Genomic DNA, 19,006 nt, shown 5'->3' with positions numbered 1-19,006 from the left:
CGGAGTTTTATGTACATCGGACTGAAGGCCGAAGCCAAACGAATTGGATTGGCATCAAAGACAAAGTACATGGAAGAGAGGGGTTCACGAAAAGAAAATGCTAACCTAACACCTCCAGTTCATGTTGGTGGTGATGAAATCGGGATGGTCGACGAGCTGCTATCTGCCGACAACGATACCAGCAGAGAACTTGATCGGTGCAATTCGCCGTTGCATCAAGTTGACCATATACGGGGTTCTGATCCGATCAGTAGTATTCCACGGCTATGAGATATGGACTATGCTTGGAGAGGACCCACACGCCCTTGCGGTTCTCGAGCGGAAGGTGTTGCGTATTATCTTCGGTGGATTGCAGATGGAGAACGGAACATGGAGATGGTGAATGAACCATAAAGGTCGGTAAGATTTGTGCATTTTGAATTAAACTTGGTATAGATTTTTCTTGAGTTTGATATTTTTTCTGGGTTGTAGTTGCTTTTGTTGTTGCTATCTAAATATGAAATTATAACGTAGATTAAAAAAAAATCTATGTTAATTTGTACATTACTTCCATTTCAATATTATCAATTCTCTGTACTGTTTTCGGTTTTCTGAAAAAAAGAAACAAACCTAATTTCTCTCTCCAGTATGCTATACTAAATCGTGTTACCTGTAGAGAAGATAATGTTGAATAATAAACACCAGATCAAACAGGATTGAAAATATCCCTAGTCCAAACTTAACCACATCCCCAATAATCGACCGCCAATCGTCTAAAAAATCGTATATACATTAGCATGGGTCTGAATAATTACCGAATTAGGTACTAACCAAAGTTCCATGCATTGATCACCATCTGTAGAATCCCAAACAGTCCACCAGCAATATCCAACAGTCGGTTCATAATTGCAAATCCTTCCGTACTCTGTCGTTTGTAGTTCATGTACGCTTGGGGGAAATATTTCACCAATGTGGTGGAAAGCTTTATGTAGCTTAAAACGTACAGAAAGTCCAACCAATGTTGCTTTCCGAAGAGCGCCATCGTTAGTGATACTACTATTATGACCAAATAGGTTCCGATAATTCCTTTCGCTCCAGTGGACAGCGAGTTTTCTCCACTATCATATATGTAACACTGTAAGATAGTATACCCTGTAGCAATCGTTGCATGAATGGCAAATCCGACATCATTCCCTATTACTGGATTTAATCCGTGAGGGTGACGATTGAAGTACTCTTGCTGAAAAAGATCATTTTTTTCGTCACTTGGACCTAATCAGTTTAATATTACAGTCAAACCTCGATAAAGCTATTCCAATACATAAAAGAATTGAAGATCGCATAAGAAAGATGACCGACAACGTTAATGTGAAGAAAGTCGAAACTCAGTCCAACCACACTTTTCCTACGGTGGTTGAGCAAAATCTGCGGATAATATCCAATAGACCAACATGCCGTGTAACTCCAGCCGATCAGTAATGAAATGTAGATCAACGGCTCGCTCAGAGCGATTTTCAGATGCACGAACAGTCGGTGATCAGTGAATTTGTTTTCCACATTTGCCGTAACAATGAATCTACCTGGTCGAAGTCCGGTAGCTTCCAACCGGGACAAATTATTCTGGTAATTGTTTTTTTCATATATCCAAACAACCGGTGGATTCACTCGTACGAATTCTGTTGCTTTGACCAGTATTGACAGATTTTTACTTGATGACCCACTGAAACATGTGTAAATCGGAGAATAAACTCGGTAGCGATCTGAAGGTTTGGTTGACCGTACTCGACCCACAAATTTAGACAAATCGATTTACCCAAGGTTGAAGTGTAGTCCTGCGGATCGAACTGTATTCGAAGATTTTCGAAGTTACGAGTAGATGCAGAGCTGGTGACTAGTTTCAAGCCAAACACTACGAGTGAAATTGCGAGCAACATTTTCGGAAAGATGAGTGTTACTTAACGCGAGATTGGAGCGTCAACTGCGTTGGATATTGTGTTCAAGTGTCATGGACCCTGCTGCTCGGTTGGCAGATTGATTTAAATCTACATGCAAATAACGTCTACTCGAGGTTTAGATAAGAGACGCGTTAGAGAACATGTGGAGGTGCGAACCAAAACGATTCTGTGCCTTATTATTTGGTTTTTTCTCATTCAGAGTCATAGACTACGCTTTGAATGAGATAGAACCAAATGATTAAGCACAGAAATCAATACAGAATGTGAATGTGAAAGAAATCAACACTAAATTGTGTTTGTAGTATGTAGAAATAATCTTGCGGGCCTTCCAACGCAACGTTTGAATATTATTTGTGTTCAATATTTGTTGTTTAGGGACCACACGTATACTTAATTTGGCTTATCTCAACTTTTTCGTGGTGGCAAATATGGTATGATCAGGCGCCTAATACGACTGTCCTCGGCAGATACTTTCATGTTAAACGGTTGGGTATTTTCCCCGGTTTCATTTATTTTAAGGCGGCCTAGAACAGTGTGTAATCCGCAACGGTGGGGCCAATTTATGAAATGCGATGTTCTATCAGTTGTTCATACTCACAAGAAGAAGGCGTAATTATGTTTTCAAAGATGATTTTATTGAAAACAAATCAAATTGAAAATGAGTTTGAAAATTTGCGATCATCTCGATGCTGCTCTGTTTCTGAACATAGTCCCTGATTTTGTGCCATATAACGGTCGTTTGCAGGAAGGGTTTCTTTTCTCATTTCATTCAAAGGAAATGCGCATCGAGAGTTGAAAAAAACAACGTACCGTGATCGGCTCCGTCGCTTCAAAGATGCTACTTTCGATGTTGACGACTGTTCGTGTGAAGGAAGGCCAAAAACCTTCGAAGACCCTGAAAATTTGGAGAAATTGCTCGATGTCATCATCAATGCAAAACACAGGAGCAGGTTGTTACGGTATTAGGAGTTACCCGCCAAGCCGTTTTCAAGGAATGACTCAAATGTAAAAATGCTGTAATAACGACGTGTTTCGAAGAGTCCTATTTGGTATGCGAAGGATCAATCTTTTGATTAGCTCGGGGGCATCAACCTCACCCTTCACCGTACATAATTTTCACCACGAACAAAGTTTGTTGTAGTTTCCTTCATCGTTCCAGTGTACCAAGGGGCAATAATCGGCATCTGGCTATCGGGATTTCTCTAAGGCAGATTGAATGGACGAGAGCAAAGTACAATGACTTCCAGCAGTGAGAGACTTAAGAAATTATTGCTGCTCGGTGTGAGTCGAAAATCTTTCTAGGATTCAATTTAATTTCTAAATCGAAACTTTCCTAACTTTGGGAATGATTCCCCCCCCCCAATATTGTAGTCGAACTAAACTGAACGTACTGTGTGGTGAAACAGTATGGCTTGACAATTATCAATACTCATTACTAGTTTATTTCACCGGCATAATTCAGAAAACATGCTCAATTGTTTCTGAGAGCCGACAATCCTTTCTCGTACCCACTTCAATGTAGATTTCGAAGTTGTCAGCATACGGTACCTGAAAACAATTTTCCAAAACAAAAACTGCATCGTTGGGGAACATAATTAATAGTAGCGGGCCGAGGTTGCTACCTAGGGGCACTCTCGATTTGTTTGAAAACGGTCTAAATACGAAACCGTCAATGTTAACGCAAAGTTCACGTCACGTTTAGAAGCAAATTCCAGCGATTTTGAGCTTAATTAAGGATCCTTTTCTATTTGGCCTTTAGAAGTACTCTTCAGTGATTCTGAGCTCAATTTGGGATCATTTTCTATTTTGGCTTGTAGGAGCGCTTTTCAGCGATTTTAAGCTTAATATGGGATCATTTTCTATATTAACACTTTTCAGCACACCAGAGCTCGATTTGGAATTATTTTCTATTTTGGCATTTTCTGGTCTTCAGAAGCACTTTTCAGCGACCCTGAGCTCAATTTGAGATCACTTTCTATTTTGGCCTTTTTTGGCCACTTTTCATCGATTCTGAGCTCAATTTAGGATCATTTTCTTTTTTGGCCTTTTCTAGCCTTTAGAAGCATTTTTTAGCGATTCTGAGCTTAATTAGGGATCATTTTCTATTGTAGCCTTTTCTGGCCTTTGGAAGCACTTTTCATCGATTCTGAGCTCAATTTGGGATCATTTTCTATTTTGGCATTTTTGAGCAATTCGGAGCTCAGTTTGAGATCATTTTCTAACTAAGCTTATTCTGGCTTTGGAAACACTTTTCATCTATTCTGAGATCATATATTATTTTGGCACTTTTCAGCGATTCTGAGCTCAATTTGAGATCATTTCCTATTTTGGCCTTTTCTGGCCTTCAGAATCACTTTTTAGGGATTCTGAGCTCAAATTGGGATCATTTTCTATTTAGGCCTTTTCTGGCCTTCAGAAACACTTTTTAGCGATTTCGAGCTCAATTTGGGATTATTTTCTATTTGGCCTTTAGAAGCACTTTTCAGCGATTCTGAGCTTAATTAGTGATCATTTTCTATATTGGCCTTTTCTAGCCTTTGGAAGCACTTTTCATCGATTCTGAGATCATATATTATTTTGGCACTTTTCAGCGATTCTGAGCTCAATTTGAGATCATTTTCTATTTTGGCCTTTTCTGGCCTTCAGAATCACTTTTTAGGGATTCTGAGCTCAATTTGGGATCATTTTCTATTTTGGCTCTTTTCAGCGATTCTGAGCTCAATTCGGGACCATTTTCTATTTTGGCCTTTTCTGGCCTTTAAAGGCACTTTTTAGCGATTCTGAGCTTAATTTAAGATCATTTTCTATTTCGGTTTTGTCTGACCTTTAGAAACAGTTTTTGGCGATTCTGAGTTTAATTTGGGATTATTTCCTGTATTGGCCTTTTCTGGCCCTTAGAAGCACTTTTCATCGATTCTGAACTCAATTTGGGATCATTTTATATTTTGGCCTTTTCTTGGCTTTATATGCACTTTTTAGCGATTCCGTGATAAATTTGGGATCATTTCTCAATTTGGCCTTTTCTGGCCTTTAGAAGCACTTTTCAGTGATTCTGAGCTCAATTTGGAATTATTTTCTATTTTGGCCTTTTCTGGCCTTTAAAACCACTTTTCAGCGATCCTGAGCTCAATATGAGATCATTTCCTATTTTGGCCTTTTCTGGCCTTTAGAAGCACTTTACAGCGATTTTGAGCTTAATTAGTGATCATTTTTTATGTTGGCCTTTTCTGGCCTTTGGAAGCACTTTTCATCTATTCTGAGCTCAATTTGGGATCATTTTCTATTTTGGCACTTTTCGGCGGTTCTGAGCTCAATTTGGGATAATTTTCTATTTTGGCCTTTTCTGGCCTTTAAAGGCATTTTTCAGCGATTCTGAGCTTAATTTAAGATCATTTTCTATTTCGGTTTTTTTCTGGCCTTTAGAAACACATTTTGGCGATTCTGAGTTTAATTTGGGATTATTTTCTGTATTGGCCTTTTCTGGCCTTTAGAAGCACTTTTCATCGATTTTGAACTCAATTCGGGATCATTTTCTATTTTGGCATTTTCTTGGCTTTATATGCACTTTTTAGCGATTCCGTGATAAATTTGGGATCATTTCTCAATTTGGCCTTTTCTGGCCTTTAGAAGCACTTTTTAGTGATTCTGAGCTCATTTTGGAATTATTTTCTATTTTGGCCTTTTCTGGCCTTTAGAAGCACTTTTCAGCGATTCTGAGCTTAATTAGTGATCATTTTCTATGTTGGCCTTTTCTGGCCTTTGGAAGCACTTTTCATCTATTCTGAGCTCAATTTGGGATCATTTTTTATTTTGGTACTTTTCAGCGATTCTGAGCTCAATTTGGGATAGTTTTCTATTTTGGCCTTTTCAGGCCTTCAGAAACACTTTTCAGCGATTCTGAGCTCAATTTGGGATCATTTTCTATTTTGGCCTTTTCTGGCCTTCATAAGCAGTTTTTAGCGATTCTGAGCTCAATTTGGGATTATTTTCTATTTTGGCCTTTTCTGGGCTTTTCTGGCCTTTAGAAGCACTTTTCAGCGATTCTGAGCTTTATTTGGGATCATTTTCTATTCGGGCCTTTTCTGGTCTTTAGAAGCGCTTTCCGGCGATTCTGAGCTCAATTTGAGATCATTTTTCATTTTGGCCTTATATCTTTTCATCAATTCTAAGTTTAATTTGAGATCATTCTCTATTTTGGATTTTTCTGGCCTTTAGAAACGCTTTTCGGCGATTCTGAGCTAAATTTGGGATCATTCTTAAGTTTTGCTCTTTCTGGCCTTTAGAAGCACTTTTCAGCGATTCTGAGCTCAATTTTGGATCATTTTCCATTTTGGTTTTTCTGGTTCTTAGAAGCACTTTCTGGCGATTCCGAGCTCAGTTTGGGATCCTTTTCTATTTTGTTCTTTTCTGGCCATTAGAAGTACTTTTCGAGGCACAGAAAAGTAAGTCTGCTGCATGACAATGCTTGGCCTCATACTGCCAAAGCCAAGTTTGGAAACTGAACATAACCTGAGATGTATAAAGTCAATGATTTGAGTGCGTGAAAAAGCGTTTCAAACTTTAGTTTATCCATTTTAGCCGATTGAATAATGTTTTTCTGAACTGGTGCATTAACCTAATAAACCCAAAAAAAAATTTTCGCCCAAATACAACTGCATCTTGGTGAAATATAACCGTCATTTTGATTGTATCATACAAACCAGGAAACTTTTTGCTGTTGACTGTTTTCCCTTTTGGAAGGTGTTCAATCAAAATTGTCCAATATTGTTGTAATCTCGCGATATCGACCTCATTCCAATCACGATTTGGGACACAGGTTTTAAAAATAATCGCAATTCCACTGAAATTTCATAACATTGTATTTTGACCTTTAGAATGACTACTATCATATTCAGTCAAAGTTCAAACGTTTTGGAAGGTTTTCTACGTTGATCAATTCATTTTTTACGCGGTTCTATATAAACATGGAACATATACCTCGCGTAGAAAAATAAGACTGTACACTGAGTAAAAAAACTATGACAGGCGTCAGTATAACAAACCGAATCTTTTCATCTCACTCTTTGACAGATTGTAGTATTACAGACTAACAGCTTTATCATTTTGAGACAATTCTCAACAAAATCGTACGTGCATGGGTCGAATTAGGAACCACAGAAAATGTGTGAGATTGCATGGCGCTGTCCGTCTTACAGTGTTGTCATAATGTTGTTATATGATTGGAAATTTCAAATGATCGTTTTTTTGTGGCGATTGATCCACTGTTTGTAGACTTAGTGCTTGTTTTCTGGTGGAGCAATCATGTGCGTGATGAAAATCTACAATGGGACACCTGAAAAAATGTTCAATGGCAATAGATGGCGCCTTTCCAGTGGAAGTAAATCGAAATTGCTTCGAGTATTTTGCTCATTGACCAATAAAACAGCTATCAAATGCATTCTAAACATCTTATTCCAACTTTCTAGTACTTACTTTCACTAAAGCGGCATTCATAAATTACGTAACGTTCATAGGGGGGAGGGGGTATCCTTGAGCGTTACGATTTGTTACACAGGGAAGAGGGCTCACGTTACGTAAACGTTACGTAACGAAAAATCTCTGAAGAGATTCTTCAAAAACGAGCATTTTATCAAGGAAATCTTTCTGCAGCGTTACGTAACTTTTATGGGGGCGAGGTGTTGGCGTTACGTTTCGTTACATATGAGGGGGTGGGGTTCCGAAAATCGAGTTTTTTGCATTACGTAATTTATGGATGTCGCCTAAACGCAATCTATTTTTATCAAAAAACATGTTTTTCCTATATAGACCATCGCACGGTGACGTCACGCATCTGAGTTTGACAGCTACTGGTAACTTTGTTTACCTTCGAGCGGTGCAGTTTTGTTCTCAGATATAGCAGATCATTTCAATTGTGACCAAAATTCCCTTTAAATGTTGAGCTGCATTTCGTAAACAAAGTTACCACTATCTGTCATAAAAGTGAGGTTAAAGTGATTCGATGCGATGGTCTATACCTAAGGGGCGACATCTGGTTTCTTACTCTTCTTCCTCATCCACCTCGAGGATCCCTGTTGTATTTTTCGTAAGTGATGCCATTCACTCGGAAAATACTTGAATGTTTTTAATGCTTTTCATCACCTTTATGCACAATTCCTCCTGCATCCCCAAAGTGGATGCAAATCTATACCCAGTTGTCTCCCCTTAGGTCTATACAACTCCATTGTGTTTTACTACCATTCGTCCATGAGCCTGTGGTGTTGATTTTGACAACAGTCCAAAATTAGGACGAGAGCTGTGTGGTCGAAAGCGGATGCACACATTACTTATTAGGGTGGATCAAGGTTGCAAAATTGAGATTTCTCATACAAATTTTCAAACATATTTGAAGCGCAATGCGTTATTAGCAATCGACTATCGATTAGTTTAGGATTTTTGAGGCCTCAAATGAAATTAATAAAATTTTGTTCTGGCACTTCGCTCTCAAGTTTTACCATTTCCATATGACGATAAACCACTTTAATACTCATAGCCAAGCAACGACATCTAGTTCTGATTTGAATGCAAAATCGATAGTTTCTATAATTCTGTCATAGATGGTAATTCACAAACAGTTGCGCTCACTGGTGTGATTCATTAGCAGGAATTAGCGGCGGTGTTCTGAGTAGACCTCCATCGCAACACTTATGATTTTCTTATGCAATTATAAGTCGACAACAAATAAATAAAACAACATTTGAACGGAATTTTGGTCACAATTTAAATAATATACTAAAACCGAGAACCAAATAAACTCCAATTTGTGTATTTCCGGAACTGGGATGATATCTACAGGCCGTGAATCAACATCAGGCGCAAAATTTTATTTCCAATTTTTGCAAAAAAAAAACAGCAAAAAATGGCCAGGAACTATTTATTTTTGGTATTTCTAGAGCTGAGAATTGACATCAGAAGTTAGAAATTGGCCCCAGATGCCATTTGGAAATTCAAGTTAACGACTTTCGGTTACTAGAAGACAGCTTAAAATAGCCAAATATCGTCCAATATGGGTAGTTTCGGAATCCTGAAGATGCCCAGAAGCAGAGAATCGACTTCGACATCATCACCAATGACTGCATTTCTGTTCGTAAAATGGAAAACTTAAAGTGGGGCTCCTAGCATAAAGGATTCAACAGGGAGAGACAATCCCTAAACTAAAACAGTCGAGCTTCTTTTGCATCACTACATTTTATTTGACTGATTGCTAAAAGCTAGTTTATCCCATTTGATGAATGCAGCCGCTTTAACCTCGCTCGCGTACAAGCACTCAACGTGGACAAGTTTGGCAAAAAGAATGCATTTTCCGAACTAAACCATATCGGTGTATTTCTTACAAATGATGTGAATAATTTTTTCATACCCAGATTGCTATATGGCTGTTGCTTTTAGGCTGAAAAGTGCTCAACTAATTGGTGGTTATCTATAGTGATAAAGCTAACGGCTAGCTTGCCAAACTTTTCCAGTTGTGCTCAAACGGAGGTTTCAACATCTTACAAACTATTTTACATTGACGCTAGCACTTACTGTGGAATGTATGGGTATGGAGTTGGCTGTTTAATTTCGCATAATTTCAATACTACATGTTGATTTACTTTCCTAATTCGTTCTCTTTCATTTGAGCATATGCGTATGCCTGTCTTGTATTATGCAATATAATGTGTATGTACAGGTTGGCATATGTCTTGAAATCTAGGTTTATACTTCGTTTAATAGATTGTATGTTCATGCTATACACTAAACTTTACATTATTGTCAACAATTATTATTTTGCAATCAGTTCAACCATTCGGGTGATGTTTCAACGAACAGAGTTGATCAGCTGTTCGGCTCCGGCTTGAAACTGGCTGTTGAAACACCTTCCTTTTCGTATCATAATCGACTTCCGAATTTTCCGACCAACAAGGTATTTCTTTCGCTTTCAAAAGATCTGTTTGGTTTTGTAACCACATCGAAGTAAATACATGTAAAACTTGTTTTCTTAGTGATTAAATTTGAGTTGATTACGTGCAGTGTGTATAATAAATTGAGTTTGTGTTGGAACCGGAAGCATGAATTTATGCTAGCCAAGCTGTCATCCAACTCCGGGTTGGAGCTCCACCTTTTTACTAATTTATTACCAACTTGAACAATGGAGATGCAAAAATCAACAAAGATACAGTGAGATTCCGATTGGTTGATGATATGTGCTATGCAGAGCTGTACTCCAAATATGTTAATAATAATCATAACAATATGTGTTCGATTTGTTTCTTGAAACGAAAATCATTTAAATTTGATTTCTGTTATTGCTTAAAGGCAAAGAAATTTTTGTTTGTTTCGACTAATTTAGAACAATGTAATAGATGAACATCTATTACATTGTTCTGTAAAACCGACTGTAAATGAAATTAATAACAAAAGTTGATATTCTATGGAGTGTTTTTTTTGCAATACTCAGTCAATTTCTGGTTTCGGGTTCCAAATTTAGTAGATTTTCAGTCATTGGAAATGAATACTTGGTTTTCCTCTTCTATGTTAAGTTTGTGGTTGAGAGTCCGCTCTATCCGCCTCACTGCTTAATGAAGTAGTAATCAACCAGCGATAAAAAAGGAACATGTTATATATTGTGCGATGTAAGTTTCTAACATAAACATTAAATAAGACAAAACAAGTATTCACACAATAAATCTTAATAAAACACTATGGAATGAAACGTTCCTGCTGAGACACAAACAGCCTTTGTAGAATGGTTATCTTTTAAAAAGAGTCTGATAGTGGAATTTAAAACTAATGCGAATCGAAACTAGGGCTAAATCACTTATCACTCTTCGAACTCTCCGAACTCTGCTATTTTTTCTTCGATTGTATTTCTGGATTTCTGAGCTGTGGTCCGGTTTTTGTTTTTAAACGGTGAATACATGTGATATTTATTGTGATGTTTCAATGACTTCAGAAGGAGATTAGTTGTCGAGGGTCCGCGTCGTAACCTCGCTACCATGGGGGTGATTGGGTTTAAACCTGAGCTGGTTTGGTCTTTCCAACGACCATGAGCATTTTCTGCAGGAAGCGAGTGATGGCCACTGTGGTTGTCAAAGGAATAGAAATGGGGGAATTTTATTAGTGAAAAGTAGCTTACGGTTTTTCGATTAATTACGAGAGGTTTCCTAGAACGGTGGTTCGTAACGGTTAGTATTGTATTGAAACGAAATAACTCTTTATCAGACTTGTCTGTTATCAATAATTAGGTATTATGGAAATACATTGATTCAGTGCAAGTGCATTGATTATTTGCGTGTGCCGACTGGTGCGTATATCGTATTACACAGGGTTCAAAAGCAAGTTTTGTTAGAAAAAGAAAAAAATTAATGTTGTTAAAGATGAAGCTTCGTAAAAAATCTTAGCGAACTTGATCGCATTAGGAAAGTCAGATATCTACGCAATTTTACAGCACTTCTGCTATATTACTCTATATACTGTTTGGAAGTCTACAGATAAACTAGCGTACTTTTTTCAAACTTCGATTCTTTTTTTACTTATTTTATTCATTGATGAAAAGGTGCTTAGATTCCCAAAAACTCTTCAATCCTCTTGTTGTTCAGCGACGAAAAATTCGGGTTTTTTATAACTAGTCGAATTATACGGGTATCATCACGATGTGCCATCATTAACCGTGATAATTCACCAAAAAATCTCCCCAAAATTATTTAAGTAATTCAACTAAGGCCAGAAATGTAGAAAATCGAAAAGGGAAAAAAAGTTCAAGCCGTTTTGTTGAAATTGTTGGTTGTACGACAGCGTATATGCCTAATTTAGCCACAAACAAGTCCAGTGACGAAGAGAGTGTGGACAAAGGGCAAGTCAAATATTCAATAATAATGATGAAGTGTTATTTTTCAACATTCATTTGAATGCAATTTACAAACATCATAACTTGTATACACATTTTCATTGAAGATGTTCCATTTTTTCTTTTCGACGTTATTTATTTATTGTAAAGAAACTTAAAATTCCAGGAAAAATGAAAGGCATTTTTTTTAAAGATTAGATTTTTGTAAAACAATATTCTATTCAACTTTGTTTAAAATATTCGTATTTTTTTATAAATTTCAGACTTTTTACATCAAAGATGCATTCGTGTGTTTTTGTATTAGGACAATATAATAAATAAGAAATTGAATAGTTATTACAAGTCAAAAACCTGTTATACTATAATTCCTAAATGCATCAGTTTTGAAGTTATTTCTAATTAAACTTTTAAAACTTGAAAAAACACCGAAATTTATCTGACATAAAAATCACCCTCAAAAAATATTTTTTTAGAATTTATTTTTTGTTGAAATACGACATTGCTCTGAAACTTTTAGTAAAAAGTTTTGGATGGAGCAATGTAGGATAAATTTTTACTTGGATATTGAGTTCCGATACATTTTTTCAATATTAACTTTTTTCGAGAATCATAAAATTCCAACTATGCAATCAGGGGAGCTCGTAACCTCAAGGATACAGAGTCCTGTTTGACAAGCAATTGGCCAAGAATTTGAATCTTAGCAGAAAATGACCGTTCGGCACCAAAGAGACTTCCACGCATGGATTTATTCTTGGGTTCCCTCTCATCCCCCTACTTGATCCTTCTCTCACGCGAAATTCCAGAAAAAAATATGAGTAACGTTTGCGGTAGAAAAATTGACTTTTTGAGATGGTGATGAAGAAAAAACTAAGACAGATAATTGAGTTGGATAAATTTCCCATGGAAGGTAATCATGTTAGCTTCCTCGCAAAAAAATATTACGTCCTTGCGTGCGGCCTTCCGGCAGTTAACCGGAACATTCGCCATGGCGGACGAAAACATGCGTGTAGGCATGTTTTTAAGCTCTTACTTTCTTTTTTTCTCTTAACTCCTCCTCCGTTTTCGCGACAAAATTCTTGGAATAGATCTTGCGCTTCAAATTTGCCCAGAAATTTTCGATAGGACGCAGCTGGGGGACGCTGGGTGGATTCGCCGATTTCTGTACCACATCGATATTCAGCCGTTCCATCTCCTCCAACGATCGCTTCGAGTAGTGGGCCGGCGCCAAATCTGGCCAGAACACCGTGTCCTCGCCCTTATGGTATTTCTAAATGAACGACGCAACTTCTGGCAGGCACTTCGTACTATAAATTTCCCCGTTCACGGCCAGCCCGAAGCGAAAGAAAGGCGGCTTTGACATCCCCTTCTCGCTGGTTGTCAGCCACAGCAGCACCTTCTTGGGGAACTTTCTGTGTGAAATAAATTTCACCTCATTGCCTGCAGCTCCGATACCAGTGGACGGGACTGCCGCTTCCTGACATGTATGTCCATGTTTTCCAGATACTTTTTCACTGTGTTACCGCATGCACCAACCTCCCGGCCAAGGACACGCAGCGATGTAGCCACTTTTCCCTCGGTCTTCCTCTTCAGCTTTCTTCGAAGCTTCTTGTCGCTCAGGGTCGTTGGCCGCCCGGAACCGGGCTTTCCTCCGATGCTCTGATCGCTGTCCAATAGTGTCAAAAAGTTGTAGATGCCGGAACTCGGCGTCCACAGAGTGCCGCACGATGTCCGTTTTTGGCGCGGCGGAGTACCGTTCTTTGACCGCGCACACTTCTGAACGGAGTAGCTTTACTTTTTTCGCCATCACAGTTAGAGTTTGACTGATAGAGCTGTCAATTTTTTTGCTAACTCATAGGTTACTATGATTGATGATGTATGAGTAGTTTCGTCAGTGCGATTAAAGGTAAACCCATGAAAAATCGGCACTTTTTGTCCATTTTTTTACCGCAAATGCTACCTCTCTAGGCAGTTATAATTGCCGATACTTGGCAGGGTAACTAACGATGTTCGATAAAGAAGAGCAGTAGAGTCTTTATATGCGAATTGTGCGGTCGTTCAAACTCAAGCTCAAGCTTAATAATCAAATTTAAGTGCTAATGATGCTAAAAAACCTCAAATAAGAAATCCTTCGGAAACTAACTTTGTAAAGGGACCCGGTTTAGGAATATTCCAGAATCGAGTGTGGCAAATTAGAGTTTGTTTTATATAAACACGCCTTTTTCCCACGTTTTTCGTGATTCTCCAGCAATGATCATCTATCTAAATGAAATGTATGATCAATATAAAACAAATCATTTATAGGCAGCAACAATTAATTATGTCATATAGATCGTACATTTAAATTAATTCATACTGCTGGAGAACCACGAATAACTTACAAAAAGGCGTATAAAAATTTCATTTTTCTTTACTATACAAACTAATTTCAGTTCTTGTCGTTTTATTGCTACTTTTCAAGTTTGAGTGAGGTGCGAAAAATGAACGAGAACAGAAGGTTTGAAAAAAAAAAATTCTTTATTCAGACTGAGCGTCTCGACTACCGACAAGCCGTATTTATAGTGAGTCACTATACAGTGTGTGAGGAGACACACTCTCACCCTTACAAAAATTATTAGGATTTATCTAAACTATTAAAAGTCATTCGTATAGAGATGTTTCAAAAATGTTGAAATTGAATTGTTTTTTGTTTTCATAATTCTTATTTTCCATAAAAAAATTCGTCTTTGATTTCTCCATTTTGAACTTTTTACCAAAAGTTTTGTTATAATTTCAAGTTTTTCTGAACAGAAATTGAAAATTAACTTGTTTTCATAAATCAGATTTAGTGTTTATTTAGAATTTTTCGTAACCAAAAAATGGCAGTGTTAGTTCTCTGCAATTCAATTTAGTTTAGACAATTGAGACAGTTTCTGACAGGTTTCTGTGCTACAATACTTCAAATAAAACCTATGCCAAAATGCTCCTCCACCCGTGAAAAAAACTTTGCTTGATAAGTCAAATACGTGTGCAAAGTTTTTAGATTTTAAATGATAGGCCATTTGACGTGGTTTTGCCCTACGTCCCGTCTGGACGAGGGAAAATTTTTCCTAATTCTAGTCACACCTTCTATTCCTGTTCATCTTCGCATTCCCGCGAAACTACATACATTGCCCGCTTTACAAAACTTAAAATCTCGCATTTATTTAAAGGAAAGTTAGGACACGTGGAAAAAGAGAATAAAACATAAAACAGAATGGCGGACTTATTACTAATCAAGCACAGCGGCTCGTCGCTAACAACTAAAACTGCATACCAGGGCCGGATTTAGGTGCTGGGAGGCCCGGGGCAGATATTTTCGTGGAGCTCTTTTTTCTGAAAACATTTAGAGACAAGAAATTTTCAAATTGTGGGTGACGAGCAAAAAAAAAAAGGTCTTCATTCTCTCTTTACGTCTGGTCCAGGACCAGGCTTCTTTTCTGCATGGAAAACAATAAGATAATACCTCTATTTTATTATAATTAAAGAAATAAATTCAGTTTCATTTAATGGGCCACCGTTTCCTAATTTGGACCACAACAATTTCCTAATTTGGACCAGGTCTTCTTTAATAATTTTCTGATCCACTGTGTAACAGGTGTTTCAGTTGTGAACTGTACCATGCCATGTTTCAGTTGTGAATTGTACCATGCCGCAAATTGCTTTGAATTATAAAGTATCATTCATAGACCATGTGGCCATTTTTTACCGGCTTCGTAAGTCAATCCTCTAAATTAACTCTAAATATTTTGCATGGACCACAGTCATTTGCCAACCTTATTTACGACCACGTGGTTATTGGAGAACTCCTAAGTTAATCACATTGTTGGAGTGCTATATATGCAACATGCATTTTTTCCTGACCGATTCCTGCTCACACGAAACATTACGGTGGATCTTGGAACATTGTAGCGCTTGCAAGCTTCTCTAGTCGACCACTTTTTACAGCTTGAAGACACTCAGTAACAGCAGCTTCACTATATTTTCCAGCAGTTTTCGGCGTTTTTTCTCATTCAAGTAGCAATTTTTTACAACAACACGATCAAAACACATCTATGGTAACTATGATTCGCTGCGTTACTTCGATGATAGCTTTTGTTCGGAATGAAGCATGTCGAAATAAGGAAAACATACTTTTTTTTCATTCTTAATTGGACCACCATTTTTTCAATATTTTAAATGTTTTTCTAGTTAAATTTCTTGCATATCTTTAAAAGACACTATTTTTCTACCCGTTCATCCAAAATCTGGTAATTTTCGCTCGGAAAGTGTGATGTCAGTCCAGTTTTTGATGAAGCCATTTCTTATGAAAACGTTAACGAACCATGGCAAACCAGGCAGCTGTTGTTAAAAGATGGTTTTTTACAGCTTTATTGAAGAATATTGTAGTAAACGTCTGTTGCAACATTTCTAGTGAAGAACATTATTGAAATTGGCAAAGCACCAATCAGAATAAATAAGTATATTTATAATGTGTCATTTGGTGAAATTTGGTGGTCAACTAAAGAAAGTGTCGTTCGCATGGGAGCCCTTTCTTCTAGAGCAGGGAAGGGTCTCAAACTACAATATAGATATTTTTGCTTATTTAAACATCCACATGTCAAATTTTGTTCTATTTACTTCTATTTACATTTACTAATTTGTTCTCGAGTTATACCCAAACTGGCTTTTCATGTTTATGGTAGCCCTTCCTTCCAGAGAAGGGATGGGTCTCAAACTATATAAAAACCTTCTCCGGCTCCAAAAACCCAGTCATTTCCAGGTCTATATGGATCAGACAGACAGATAGACAGACAGACAGAACTCCATTTTTATTTGTATAGATTCATCAGAACGAATGAAGTTTTCGAACTTGTAAGAAAGCAAATTCAACGAAATTCAATTAAATCCGGTTGTGAATAAACTATACCAAGTGCCGAGAAATTTGATACACAGGATCCTCAAAGTATCCAAAAAAACATACAAAGGTGCAGGGTCAAAGGCAAAGTATGATTGAAAGAAGCAAAAAATTTTTTGATACAGTGCGATGAACGCGATATTTTGTTTTCAGGTAAAAAACTTTTTCTCTTTCAAGATAATCACAATCAAAAAAATTGGCCTGAGTATGACCTATTTTTAATATTAAAGTACAAATGTAGAAGTCGGCGTGACTTTCCCAGTTTTGCATTGAATTGCGAATCGTTTTTTTTTTAATTTCTGACTTTTCGATGAATTTTTGTTGTAAACTTTTTGTCAGCCTCATTCCGCCACTTGTTTGATTATTGACTTCGTTGTGCGATGGGAAGTGTGCTACTGGAAGTGTTCTGTTTTAAGAAATTCCTTAGTTTCAGCTAGAAAACATAAACGTAAACAGCCGTCCGGCAAGTATTAGAAGTTTGCACAGTTCGTAGGAGCTTTTTTTTACCATCGGGATGGTGATAACCGATGTTACGCCGGCTTTCGCGTCATGGAACATTGGCTAGACGTATAGAAAATGTATGAGGATATTCGACTTTTAGGGCGAAACGGTTTTGAAGCCACCAAAGGAGGAATTCGAGTCACCAAAGAAGGAATTCGAGCCACCACTTCAAATGTTCAAATTTCTATTTCCGAGCCTTGTACTTTTGAAAATTCTAAGTAGTGGCTCAAAGTCGGTCTTTTGTGGCTTTCACCTCAAATTTTGAGGCAATTTTATGTAATTTAAAAAATGTACATTTTAGCAATCATCGTTACATGCTCATTTAAGTTTTTTACAATATAATGAAGAGAGACGTAGTCCTATCTTAAAATCTGAACGATGTGAGATTATGTTGGGACACAAGAAATTACACAACTTTTTTTTTTGTATTATCCAACCTTCAGAGAGGTAATTATCAGAAATACAAAATTATTCAAGGACGATAAAACAGGTGTTTCAAATCTGAAGTTTATAAAAAGGTAACAGGTAGAAAATTTTCCAATACCATTGCTTTGAATATTAACTTGTTCGTTCGATGATCGCTATGAGTTTTATCTTGTTTACTATACAGAAGCACCTTGAATTGCAATGAATTATTCAAATGCCATAAGCTAGAGCACGGTCTAGATGTGCAAACAGCTTCTCCGGCATTTAGTACGAGAATCTAGTCATCAAGACAAACAAAACGAATACCTTTTCTTCAATCGTGTCTAGTTAGATTTGGTCAAATTCAGGGATGTCATGTAGAAAACCTCATGTATTCTACGAAAACCTACAAAGAGATTTTTGTGGTGAATTCCATGAATAAACGAAATTTAAGTTCAGAAACATTTTTTATTTTCAATTGTGATTATTAGTTTGTGTGAGTTAAGAACGAATTTGACAGTTAAAATCCTTGCTTTCAATCTCCATCGATTGAATTTGTTTTTGATGTGTTTCATAAGTTTTCGGATTAGAAATACCTCTCGTTTGCGTAATATTCTAGGGCTTTCTAGCCAGTACAAACAACAAACCCAGGTATGTTTGAATTTGTCTTCGAAACTTTATATAAATTTGTAAACTGAATTAAGTAGCAATTCAGAACCCAAAAAATGAGTAATTACTTAACTTAAAACTGAGTAATACTGTACCCAAAAATGAGTAACAATCACTCAGTTTTTCAAACGCCTTGTTCCTCAATTATGCGTTTTTACGGAGTTACTCACTTTATGAGTTGTTTTTCCTGAGGACGTTAAGAATTCTTCCTGCAACCGTTTAAAGTTGCATGGAATTTTTGGTGGACTTTTTTTATAATGGTTCGGGAACCATGAACTATTGAGATGTGAGGTATGCTCTAAATATATGAGATTTGACAGCGATAGCATAGTTCTGTAGAAATCAGGCCTTAGATGCGCCTTTGCTGTTGCACTGATTTTGTATGTGACGTATATTATGCGATTTTGCTTTCATTAGCATTTTTGGATGACAACAAATATGTTGTTGAACCGTGACTAACGATTGAGATTATTGAGTGAAAACTTTGTTTGCTTTTTTGAGTTTCTTTATCATTGCTTGTCTCGCTATAATCACAAAGTAGTCCGGAAAAACACTTTCTTGCTTTTTCGTGTTTCTTTTTTTGTTATATTAATTCTCCCGTTACTTAAATAAACCTAATCAGCCCAGCGAATGGCATTTTATGACTCATACTGTGAATTTTCGAGTGTTTGAGAGTTTGAGACTTGCAAGAGGTTTTCTATCGTAGAAAACGTAGAATACAGT

General features: G+C 37.1%; 2 protein-coding genes across 8 annotated transcripts in view; both read right to left on the bottom strand.

The window, feature by feature from the left end:
* Positions 1–460: 460 nt before the first annotated feature.
* On the bottom strand, positions 461–6,524 carry LOC129722562 (cystinosin homolog). The gene is made up of 5 exons (XM_055676136.1): positions 1,762–6,524; positions 1,279–1,699; positions 811–1,219; positions 650–752; positions 461–590 (listed from the first exon to the last, which is right to left on the bottom strand). The coding sequence occupies exons 1-5, from the start codon at positions 1,911–1,913 to the stop codon at positions 527–529; spliced, it is 1,149 nt and encodes a 382-aa protein (XP_055532111.1). The 5' UTR covers positions 1,914–6,524; the 3' UTR covers positions 461–526.
* Positions 6,525–9,139: 2,615 nt separating this feature from the next.
* The window catches only part of LOC129722548 (Y+L amino acid transporter 2), a 51,176-nt gene continuing 41,309 nt past the window's right edge, over positions 9,140–19,006 (bottom strand). For all 7 annotated transcript variants that reach the window (XM_055676105.1, XM_055676124.1, XM_055676064.1 and 4 more), the window contains one exon: positions 9,140–11,029. In XM_055676105.1, coding sequence (XP_055532080.1) covers positions 10,962–11,029 — 68 coding nt within the window. In that variant the 3' untranslated portion in view covers positions 9,140–10,961. The remainder of the gene's footprint in view (positions 11,030–19,006) is intronic.

This window comes from Wyeomyia smithii, chromosome 1, assembly GCF_029784165.1.
Source record: "Wyeomyia smithii strain HCP4-BCI-WySm-NY-G18 chromosome 1, ASM2978416v1, whole genome shotgun sequence".
Lineage (NCBI taxonomy): Eukaryota > Metazoa > Arthropoda > Insecta > Diptera > Culicidae > Wyeomyia > Wyeomyia smithii.
The sequence above is the reverse complement of the archived record's forward strand: the minus strand, read 5'-3'. Positions and strand labels throughout refer to the sequence as shown.